The 13072-nt window shown below is 31.1% G+C and overlaps 1 protein-coding gene across 1 annotated transcript in view; it reads right to left on the reverse strand.

The window, feature by feature from the left end:
• Positions 1–13072, reverse strand: part of KLHL18 (Kelch like family member 18) — a 66401-nt gene that overhangs the window by 50931 nt on the left and 2398 nt on the right. The window contains exons 2-3 of the mRNA XM_035365905.2: positions 6652–6782; positions 1457–1597 (exon numbers count right to left, since the gene is read on the reverse strand). Of these exons, the coding sequence (XP_035221796.1) occupies positions 1457–1597; positions 6652–6782 (272 nt within the window). The remainder of the gene's footprint in view (positions 1–1456; positions 1598–6651; positions 6783–13072) is intronic.

Raw genomic sequence — 13072 nt, forward strand, 5'->3', positions numbered from 1 at the left:
GAATAGTTTTAGTTTACCATATTTCATACATATATTTTATATGCACGAGCCGCACAAATTGCCTGCGAGAGTTGTATCAGGCTCTCGAGCAGCACTTTGGCCACCCCTGATATACATATACATTTATGCAGATTCTTCATTATTTAATTTCTTTAAATATAACACAGGGCTCTAATATTTGGTGGCAAAAATTTGAAAAGTGAACCAACATTTACAGTCAATCAATGCAAAATACCAAAATGAAATTAATATCCCGTCTGGGCTAAAAAGAATTTAAAAAAAAATCTGACTGCTTTCAGATTTTATATTACGCTCAAAGAAGCATTTTTTTAATGTTTTATGTGCTACCTTTCTTTATTAAATATCATGCTCTTCGCACATAAACCATAAAATTCAATTCAACTGCAATATCACAAAATCATTTTAAAATGAGCATATCTTTAGAATTTCAGGTACACAGTCTCGTGCTGGATTTTTTTTTTTTTTTTTTTTTTGGTTGCTCGCTTTGAAATCGCCGAGTTTCTCATTCAAAAATTCTTTAAAGTCTTACAAAAAATGAAACAGGTAATAAAACAAATTCTAAATTTGGGCTTCCAGATCCCAATATTCTAGTGCAGGACAACTTACTGAAAATTTGATGTCTCTAGGTACCGTTGTTTTGCGCAGCACAAGAAACATACATACATTCATGCAGATTCTTCATTATTTAATTTACAGATAATCAGAAAGCACCCGAATTTTTTATACAAATAGAATTAATTAAGTTTTACACAGAAAACCGATATCAAACTACTAGTTAAAATTCCAATCCTTCCTCCTGAATCTTCTTTCCTAGATCATCTTCTTAACACTTTTACAATTACTTCTACTACTATTTATTCAGTGATTTCTAATACATCCAGGATGTTATAAAAGAGTTGCTCATTAATTTAAATGTTTATCTTACATAAGATTTGACTATATTACATAATCAATATAATGACTATCTTACATAAAAGTCTCAAATTCATTAGCCATATAACCAAATGTTTAGCCTAATATTAAGTCAAGTATTTAGTATCTACTAGTATCTAGCCCATTTCATACTCATTGAATTAATAACTCCTGTACATAATTTTTGCCTTTCTATACAGACATTGGTTCAACTTATAAACATATGAGAAATGGATTCTACTTTTAAAATATTTCTTCATTCAATATTGTGTATTGATCACATCTACAGACTAAATCAGATACAATACTGTAAAAATATCTTTTATAGCACTATAAGTTATAATACTGCAAAAATAATTAAATATAATAATTCAGAAGTAATATTTAATGCAATACTTTTTATATTATCAGTTTGGGCACATAAACATGATTTATATAATTTTATTTTTCCAAAATACTCTTGATAAAATTATCAGTACTCACTCTAGATCTAGGGGGAAAAAATTAAGAAACAAGCACAAACCTTTTCTTTAAAAATTCACAACAAGCATCTCTAACTTTACTAAGCTGAAGAAAAGAAGAACCAACAAGTAAAGACTGGACATTTGATGTGGTTATTTGAACTTTCCCACTATATGCAAAATTGATCAGTAATTCCAATGCACTGTTAAATAAAGTTACTTTTAAATCAATAAGGTTTAAATAATAATAAAGAATTACATAATTTTAAATGACAAAATCAAGAATAATATTATGTACATAGTAATAAAACTTTTATTTATGTTATACAGTCGAAATGCATCTTAAAAAATAATAACCAGCCCCCAGTAAACAGATATGTTTCAACATAAAATATAACAACAAACTTGCAAACTATCATAATTATCTTAACGTTAATCTAGAAAGGAAACTTAAAACACAGATAAAAGATTAGATAAATTTAACTCTAAAACACACAAGGTGAATTTCTCATTCTTAAAAATAATAATAAAATCTCCCCAAGGCATCATTACTGTTAATTGATGGCTCAGTACAGCTAAAAAACATATGAAACAGTACTTAGCTTGGGTAGCAGATGAACTGCTATTTAAATCACCACAGAGAAAAAGACCCTACATGTTTCCATTGATGTTCACCGAAGAAAGATGCCATTCTCTTATCAGCAGATACCAGGAAAACCCATGGTACAGGACCCCTGTGAGCACCTCTAAGAAGAAGACAAGCTGAAAACAGGATGCGGACATGTTCCTGAGATAACAGTAGATTTAGCAGTGGCACAGCAAGTTTCAATTCTTTTTCAGTTTGCTATGAAACTACTTGAGCACACCTGACATCCAGCCTGAAGTAGATGTTTAACCGCTTGCCTGATTATCCCAAATTCGTATATATTGCAGTTAATTATTATCCCGAGAAAACTCGGGCAAAGCAGAATTTGTCAATATGATTTGTTTTATCACAGTTTTATTTGGCCTGGAGGAAATGAAAGGAAATATTCAGCTTTTATTGGTAGTTCGCCAAGTTTTGTTGGTTTCCCGGTTCTTTTGGCGGGAATGGTCACGTGTTTTCCATATTGTCTAGTATACGTTGGCTTGTGGATTAGTAATGTATAAAGAATGATAATTGCCTTGAAAAAAGTAAAATAATGGCGATGATGCAAGATAGCGAAAGCGATGATTTTTCCGATAGTGATTATAACCTCAAGGCATTTTCCAGATGTTATTCTTGCTACTGAAAAAAAAAAATCAAATCCAATGAGACAGTGTTCTCTGTGCTCCCATAAAAGAGATTCCAGAGGTAAGAAAGTAAGAAAAGAGACCAGATATCAGTCAGGTATATGTGAGATATATGTCAGGTATCACTTTGTGTTGTCCCTTGTTTCACAAACTCTCATACAATGATTAATACCATATTTGACGGCATATAAGACGCATTTTTTTTCCTAAATTTGGTCTCAAAAAGTTATCTTTGTCTTATACGTGAAGGTAATTGCATTCAATAATTGTTTATTTGGCTTTTACGAAATGTGAGAACTAAAAGAAACCACGCTATTGAAACTTTTTTCCCTTGTGTGTGGCTGTCTAAATAAGGGTGCGTCTTATATGTCGTCAAATACGGTATTTAATTTTTTTATTTGCCCGAGATAACTTGGGATAGTAAACTAATATTAAAACTAAATGCTTTTATACCTGTTAAAAATTCAACTTAAAACCTACATATTTTGTTTTGTTTCATTTCCTTGTATTTAATAATAAAATAAAAAATGTGATGATTTCTTGCAATTTTTTTCAAAAAAATGTGTAAGGGAAGCGGTTAAGACAAAATTACCATTAGGGGTTAATTAACAGCTGTGGCATCTAAACAAAATTTTCAGCCTCTTGGCAAATACAGTGATGGCAGCCTCTATAGGGCTCAACAGTATGCCTCTATAGGGCAGCACAAGTGTGCACTCACTTTTTAGAGAAATAAGGCTACTACATTCCATCTGACATCTCCTTGCTAATGATTTGAAAGCAAGCAATTATAGCAAAAGAAGGCAGCTTGTTTCATTTTGTATCTGCTTTCAAGTTAAATTATGATGTATATAACACAATATTACAGCTTTTCTGCATTTTCAAGGCTCCCTCATACATCTTATACATTAAAAAAAAAAGAGAGAGAGAATGTTTTGGAAGCAAGCACAGCAAAGTTACAGTTACAGTTACAGTTAAAGGAAATGAAACACTGAAACATTTACTTACAGGAAAGAGTAAACATCCAAGATGTTTTAGAAGTATTAAATCACTGGAAATAGATTATGATTTCAACAAGAACTCATGGATAACCTCAGACATTTAAATTTAGATAAATGAATGAGTGTACAGAAACAAAAAGTTGGTCTACTGATAGACAACTGCAATGCTCACTCTCAAGATACCAAAGACATGCACAAAAATGTTAGAGTTCCCCCCCCCCTCCAAAAAAAATACCACTCCAGAACTGCAGCATACGGGTCAAAGTGTGATAAAAAATTTAAGATGCATTATCAAAGTTTTCCGTTTGAAGAAAATATACCAAAAGGCATTTTCCAATAAAGATGCGAGACCTATTATGATAGCAAATGTTATTCTGGACAATCAAAACAAAATAATGTAACTGAATTTATGTAATTTCCATGTGTAATTGATGGAATAAATACATTAACAAATGTAATTTTACTACTATTTTACACTTGAAATTAAAAAAGTATTGCCAGTATGTTCTTTCTTCACTTGTATTATCAGCATCCCTCTCTGCCACTCTGTTTTTGTGATATTTGAAATGAAATCATCCACATCATTTAAACACTGAAAGCTTGGCTCAGTTAAATGGCCATCAAACCATTCCTTGATGTTTTCCTGATCAACATCTTAAAAAATTTTACATTTTCAATGCTTTGGCATACAACTTCAGTTATTTCCTTGACTTTTTCACAATCAGATAAATCTACAATTTCTATATTAGAAAGAACTGTGACTCCGTGAACTTCGTGACTGAACTTGCACATGTTCCTTTTTTACACACTTCCATACGTAGCATTGAGTGTGCATGCACAGGCATGCCATACGCAAACAATATGCACCCAGATAATTAAAATTACACTATATAACTCATTAAAAAATAAATCCTATTTCTGATCTCTTTAACCATCCATTTATGACTACTGTATTTTATACATGGGAGGAATTGATTTCAAATTTTCATAAATTTCTTTATGATATGCAGACAGTCAACAGCTGCCTAGGCATGCTTGTTTTTGTCATGCAAAATACTGTATTAAAGTTTCATTCACAAAAGTCAATAAAAGTTTTAAAAACTCATAATTTACAACTAAATTAATAATGAATCTTTGAGCTTTTCTTTAATATTTAATTTTAGTTAACAAAATGTGATAATAATTAATTTAAATTGTGTTTTGTAATTATATTAAGTAGGCATATCTTGTACCTCATGTCTTTTATCTTGTATACTATATCTTATAAGGGATTAAAAAAATCAGGTACTATTCCTTTTTGAGGACCGTAAAAAATCGCCAAACTATTGTTGATGCCAGTGCTGCCAAAAATAATTGCGGCAACCCTAACACAAGAAAGGAAGTATAATAGTAAATAACTATTTAAAGATTATTGTTTTAATTTAGATGAAAGGTTAATTTCATATAATACTTTTTTATTATTATAATTTATATAAAAAAAAAGGCTAAACATAATTGAATGGAAGCATAAGAGTAAATAACTATTTCAGATCATTATTATAATTTATATAAAAAAAAGTGAATGAACATAACTGAATGAATTCTTGCATCGCTATTTCGCTACCGACTTATCGCTAAAGCATAATTTCATCTCGTTGGTTATTCAAACATAATTTTCTATAATGAATGATGCCTTTTCTTTGCAAAAATTCTCGGTAAAGTGCAGAATCGCCCATTTATTTGTTTGGCGCTTTTTATAATGGTAAAAACAATTTAATTTTTGTCAATTTTCTTTTACTTTTTAAGTGAAAATAGGGCGATGTGTACATAGATAAAGTCAACGGTGTGTGTAGTACCATTTTTGTGCAATTCTGGGATTTTTTTTTAAAGTGAAAATAGGTCGATGTGTACATGGATTGCAGACTTTTCGTCATGGGCAATTCCCAAATTGTTAAATTCATAGGATATCAAAAAAGGATTTAAAAACAGAACTAGTATTTCAATGGCATCTTAATAAATATAGAACTATCTAAACTTACGCAATTTGAACTTAGCACGTACGCTAGATTTGGCTTGCTGTTAAATGGGCATGTTTGCTAGATTTGGTGCTTTTGCGCATTGTTTTTCACTGCAATTTTTTACGGTACTCAAAACGGAATAGTACCAAAAATCATATTTATGGCAAAGAGTACATGGAACGTGCTTTCAAGAATAATGTTTAGGACAGCTAAAATCTTCAAAAACACTTTTTATCATACTTAGTGCTATTAAAAAATAGTAAATTTCTCTATAATTTCAGAACAAATTTTACAATGCATACTATATCAGTTCAGCCTCCCTGTATTTATAAGCAAATTTAATTTCCTCTTCCCCCCCCCAAGTCTTATCCGAGAAATTTATTTTTCTCCATTTCCTAAGTGAATATAGGATTACATAAAATTTTACTTGTTTTCAAATTTAACAGTATAAATTAGATATAATTGTTTAAAAAGAAATAAAAATTTATGGCAGCCAATTAAAAAACCTACCTAAAAACCTATTTAATTAAAAAAAATGAATATTTTAACATATATCATATAAAACCTATACAACTCACTGAACTTAAGTCATATTCCAAACAAATATCATATACAAAATAAAATCTTTCATGTCCAAACAAAATGTACACCATGATAGATACAGACCACTGTATTTTATAAACTGAAACTGGCATGAAAACATCAGTATTCTTCCTTACATACAATGCAAAAGCAATGATATCATGAGTGCTTCACATTTTATAACACTGCTATTTTGCACACCTACTATGGTGACCATTTACCAAGTAGATTTAAATAGAGAAGAATATAAAACATCAATTTATTTCATTATATGGACAAAAAATTGGCATTTTAAAACAATCATACATTTTAAAAGAGCTCAATGATTTAAAATTTTTATTTTAGAATTTGTATGCTTACATTATTGATATATAATAAGAAAGCACAGTTAAAAATGTTATTACATACTCAGGATCTATTTCTTTGATAGTTATTTCATTCTTTGTACTTTCAACCATATCATGGGTAAACATAGCATGAAAGTATGGTATGGTGCCAGCTAAAATAACCCTATGGGCATAAAAGCACTGATCTTCAACCTAAAAGATAAATTTCACAATATCAGTCATTCATGAAAATTTTATATTAATTGGCAATCCTACTAATGTTCCAATTCAACATAATATATTCTTCTTAAACAATTCTGAAAATGAGAGAAGTGTCTCAATAATTATTAAAATGTCAATAAAAACAGCAACAAAACTATATCACACTAAATTATATACAGTCAATCCCCATTTTAGTGAACCCGGCTTACAGCAAACCTTTGGATATAATGAACAAACCTTTTGATTCCATCTAATTTCCTATAACAAAAAATTTAAGTACATGGTTCAAAGAATCGAAAGAAAGTTTTTCTAAGGGATTCATGATTGTTGCTGGTTTTTCTTATAATGGCAAATTAAAAATAAAGAAATTGCAAAAAAATGTCAAGATTAACTCCAAATACTATCAGGAACATATTTTATCACCAATTTTTCTGAATGAAAGAGCATCGCTTTACCCACAGTGCCATCAATCTGCGAGACTCCATCAGGACAAAGCTAGCAGTCACACATCGAAATCCACTGTAAATTTCCTAAAAGAAATTGAACAAAAAACTGGTATTATACCCTTCACTGATATCCCTACTAAATCTCCCTATGTGTCACGTATGGATTTTTGTGCTTTCGGACTTTTAAAAACTGCATTATCCAAACGTTGTCCCAAAACCCTAACAGGACCCTAAACCCAAAACCCTAACAGGAAAGCTGTTCGGGAGGAATGGGATAGAATACCTCTTCTGCCACTTCAAAAGGCATTATTATCCTGGAAATTGCAGTGCCGAAAGCTAGTTCAGAATAAGGGATGTCAAATAGAACATTTAAAACACAAGAATTTTATGTAATTTAGTTTTGTGAATACAATATACATCGTCTAAAAAATGTGTGAACAGCCTCTGTATAATGATGACATATTTAGATCATTAAGAAACTGATTTTTAAAGATAAAAAACAAACAAACAAAACTTAGATTAATACAGTATGTGAAAACTTTGGACCTCCACATACAGCAACTGCCTATGCTTTCAGTGAGGTGATTAATAGCTGAAGATGCAAATGATGGCCATTCTCCATTTGGATAGTTTCCAACTATCCGAGTAAAATGTGCAAAGGCAACACACGCAAAGCCATCCCAAAGATTTTCAATAGGATTAAGGTAGCAAGAGTACAGCAGCTACTTGTTAACAATGTTGGCCCAATTGGAAGACGTATAATTATCCAAAAAGAAGAAATCAGGACCATCTGCTGCAACATAAAATTTTATAATGTAGGACTTGCTCCTGACACCAAGTAGCCATCATGAAGCCTTCTCATAAATATGTGTTATTAGGTGCAATATATCATTGAAATTCCAGCCCACACCATGATGCTGCCACCTCTAAATGCATGATGAATGTGTGATGATGAATTGCCACTTTTGAATGTGCATTAAATGTTCAATGATGTTTTGGGTCTGATTCCATATACCTTGTTCTCTGCAGATCCTTACACACTCATCATCTGATTCCACGGCAAATCTGGACTCCTTTGTAAACTCATTCATTGCATCAATCTGAGACAATCCAATCAAAATGTTGACAACACGGTTTTAATCTTGTTTCTTTGGGCATAATTTCCCTTTCATGTGATGCCTTCAGCACACAGTAGTAGCAAATATTGTCATTACAAAGTGATGCTGGAATTATGGATAACAGATGTGAAAATCACTCGTTGATTTCATTTGGCTACTACAGCAATATACCAACCTTCAAAAAGGTTTGTAAGCATCAGTCGACACGACAGAGGTCACCAGACAATTATTTGACTTGTTTAGAGTTGTTTCTACATTCAAGAAATTACCGAATGATCAATGCCTAAGAAAAGAATGACTTCTTTGATTCACTATCCTGCTTCAATACATCTTAAAGCAGGCCAGCATTCCCTATCTGCCATTCATGTTCTTTCAGCTATAGAAACAAGAATACTATCATCAATATCATCAAAAATTAACTTGCAAAAGCTATATCCACTTTGTATCAAAATTTAAATGAACCAACTTCCTCTAACCCTTCAGAATGCTATCATTGAGGTTAATGCTTTCAGTCAGGTTCAAATACTGCCTAATTAGCAGATATTCATATAGTTAATAGTAATTGGCTTTAAAATATATTTTCATACTGTCATTTACAACCACAACAATTTTTAGGCACTCAAATTCAACTATGCTTCCAAAAAGTGCTAATTTGCATTGCATGAATTTTTGGACGCCAGAGTACAAGAAATATTTTATAAGAAACAAGAAATTTTGTGTGAAAAAAAAATCTATATAGTCATTACTTACATTTTTAACAGCTGGTTGATGCTGTTTAATGAAATTACCATTCAATATGAAACATGTAAATAACATGCATCCACAGATTATTTATTTGCCACACACATATATACAGTAAAGTTTATGAAATGCTAAATTTTGCTTACATTGAAAATTCTAGATACGAGTGTATGAAAAAGGGAATTCACATTAGAAAAGCCATATCAGTGAGAAAAATTTGTTCTAAAATCATAAAAACAATCAATCTGTTATAAACTAGCTTATCGAGAATTAATCAAATTCACATTACACTAAAATAAACTTCTTATGACTGTATTCAGCATCATGTTTATCCATGACTGACACTAAATCACACTGTTTGGAAACAATGTATATGTGTTAATAGTATAAACAGCTCTATAATAGCATTACAAATTTCTCCTTTACTAATTTTTTTTTTTTTTTGGGGGGGGGGTTGAAGAAAACTTTCTTAACTTCTAAATATTCTAGCTATTTGAGCTTTCTTGTTAACTGAATGCCAGATAGTTGGACTTTTACTGTTTATTGTGCCAAAACTGGACCATTCTACCAAAAGTTGAAATAGGGGGTGCAGATAATTAAAAAGTATTGCAATGTGTTATTATTATTTTAACAAACCAATTTTGCTAATTGAAATTCAGGTAACAGTAGTATAACACATCAATCATTAAAAACATTTCATTTGTTAGAAGTTAAAATACAAAACTTACATCAATTATATAGTCAGATGGAGGACTATTTATAAAACATGATGAAATACCTGCATTTTAGCTGCTTCTTAATAGGCAACAGTTTTTTTTCCCCCAAGTCAGTTAAAAATACAAGCAACTAAAAATGCAGTTAATGAAATTATTATTTCAACCAATAGTTCAAAGGTTTATACAAATTATTTAAACATACAATTTCATTTTGAATTCAAGTACTATTGTGTAATTACAATAACAGCACACAATAAAAATATTACAATATCTGACTATTATGCAAAGTTTAATATCAACAGATACTGTATGTAACTGAAATTACACAACAGTTTTTAATGGAGAATTTTTCGGTGCAGTTTTATTTCACAAAAGTGCAGTATATGGTAAAATAATATTTTGTCCTTTTGTTCTAACAGTCAGGACCATCTTAATAAGTGCCCTAGACTAAAACAATTTACCATCTTAATCACACTGAACTGAGCAATAATTAAATTAAACACGTAATTAATCAGATAACTTCAACTGAAAAATAAATTTAATTTTGAATATATCATCTTTTAACATTTTTATTTAATTCAATATTTATAATATAATAAAGGTAGTTTATAATTTCACTCATACAAATGCATACACTGTCTTAGTAACAGTAATGGCTCTGGGGCACAATAACATGAACCTGTTTCCTGTTGCCAGAAGGGCAGCCGCTGTTATGGATAGTCATGGCCATCCGAGTGGGATAGCATGATGGCCAGAACTGCAGTTTTTCGATAGGCTTCTTCACCCTGTGCGGTCTGTCTCCCAATGCCTGGGAGTGGTGCTGCTGAGTTACCATTTCAGCAAGAAATGCTGAGAGAATTCAAATTTTAAAACTCCACCACAGTGGAGTCGGATCCCATTGCAAGCGGTTTATGAGTATGCAATGAGAACATCCTTTTGGGGCTTTTTTGATGATTTTCAAACCTCCCGCCTAATATATGAAAACATGGGATTCATCCATGCAGTGCCAGTATCAGAAGATAGCAGAATACATATTTGTAATAGACTTATACGAAATCATAACTACATTAAAAAATATGATATACTTTTTCTTTATTACTTACTTTCCAAAAATCTGTATGTAATTTCACTTTACTCCTAATGTATCAGATTCTACGAGCAGTATGCTTAAGTTACTCAATTTAGATTGTTCTAACAATTATTGCAGCTAATTTAATTTGTTTCAAAATAGAAAATGATCTTTCCCTATAGTAAAAAAAAAAAAAAAAAAAAAAAAAAAGCTAAAATATATAGCTGTTATTATATTCACATGTGTTTATTCAAAGAATTATCATTTTTAGAATGTGTTCAGATGATCAGTTTGCCAATGTCTCTTCGATTGGGTAATAAATTTATGCTCTTAAATTTATCTATTCCTCAATCAATCTTTTTTTTTAATACAAGAGTTAAGATCTTCATAATAGATTCCTTTCATCTAGATTTCATGCAACTGAGTCCATTTATATTCAAAAACCTTTGCAAATTAACACAACATAGATTTGGCATAGCATATGAAATGCAAATTAGGCAACTAACAATATGTCGTACAATTAATAGATGTTGAAATTTGGGTCTGTAATGTTGTTTAATGGTAATATGATTTTTATGACTCATGGACATCATTTAAGTGAATAGTAAAAATGCAAGTTAATTGGTAGACACTAGACAATGGAGATTATACAAGAATTAAACATACATTAAGGTGTCATATCAAGAACTAAAAATCACTTTTAAGCAGTTAGACAACCTGGTCAGAGGCCTACAATGGCAACAACTGCATCCAAAGATCCTTTTCTATCATAATTGACACAAAGAAACCATAAAGTAGCTACAAGAAAGTTGCTTTTAAATTCTCAGGCGGCCACAGGAACTCAAATCAAATGACATACTGCCCAAAGACTTTACAAGGTTTTATTTCATGCAAGAAAACTAACGGTTCGAGTCCTTGTACAAGCAGCCCATTTAAGTTTGTATTGTTGTCACGATTAGGAGCCAAGAGGAATGGGACTATGAAGAGATAAGTGACAATTTTCGATAATAGCCTGAAGTATAACTTTAAATATGATTTTATTTGAATTAAAGTACTGAATTGGATATCTTTCACCTTATATGAAGTCTTGGAACCCCATATGATATGGGGCTGCTTAGGAGTAATACTAGCACAGATGTTTTATGAACGGATGGCAATGCTAACTTCATCAAACATCTCTGATATTAGAATACTTGGAAACAAAAGGTATCACTTGAATGGATTAACCAGCTTACTCACCAGACATAAAAATGATTAAGCATGTGAGGGATCCCACTAAACTCAAACCTCAGGCCCAGCAAGACCTGAAAAACACATTTTCAAAACACTAGTGTGTAATTTCTCAAGACCTGAACAGTTTCATAAATTCTACAAAATCAGGCTGTAAGGTCTGCATTTCTTCTGCATGACCACATACCATATTAAAGTAAGATTTATTTCAAAATGCAGAAGACCATTTTTCCATTTTTAAATTTACATAAATTTGACTATAAAACTGTATTCAAACATGGTCCTTTCCTTTAATTCTGAAAAGCTGTGTAACTACTAATACTGGCATAACAACTTATGACTTAAAAATCTTCCAAGGGATCAGATTGATATGTTATCCAATGCTGACTCTTTTCCTGAAGTTCAACAAGGCATGCTTCAAAACATCACATTCAATAATGTTAAATTTCTTTTATGATGCATTGCTTCTAGTTTCCCTCCTCATGTGTGTGTGTGCTATAAATTATATCTTTCATGTCCTCAAACAAAAAAGTGGCACTTAAATAGTATCTCATCAACTATAAAAACTAGCAGAAATGCCACTGAAGTTCTGCCAATCATTCCTGGAGAATTCTGAAGGAGCTGATGCTTCTTTATTTAATAAACAATCAGTATTTGATCCTCTTTGTCTATGCACTTCATAAAAAGGCTTCCATCAATTTCTCCTACTGTATATTTCTGAATATAAGCTGACAGTGCATTTAGTTTTTTTCAAAAATTTACACCAGAACCTGTACAGAAGCAAAATAAAAATTTTAAATAATAATAATAATAATAATAATCCTGTAGTATTCAAACATGTCATCATGATAGCAAAAATGTTGCTAAGCTGGGGAGATGGTTGGATTATTTTCAAATCAAATCATTGCAAAGTAAAACGTCAGATGTTAAATGACAACAGTTTTAACTCTCATAATGCTAG

Source organism: Stegodyphus dumicola, chromosome 1, assembly GCF_044657685.1.
Source record: "Stegodyphus dumicola isolate Sdum_Otavi_A_Nest chromosome 1, ASM4465768v1".
Taxonomy (NCBI): domain Eukaryota; kingdom Metazoa; phylum Arthropoda; class Arachnida; order Araneae; family Eresidae; genus Stegodyphus; species Stegodyphus dumicola.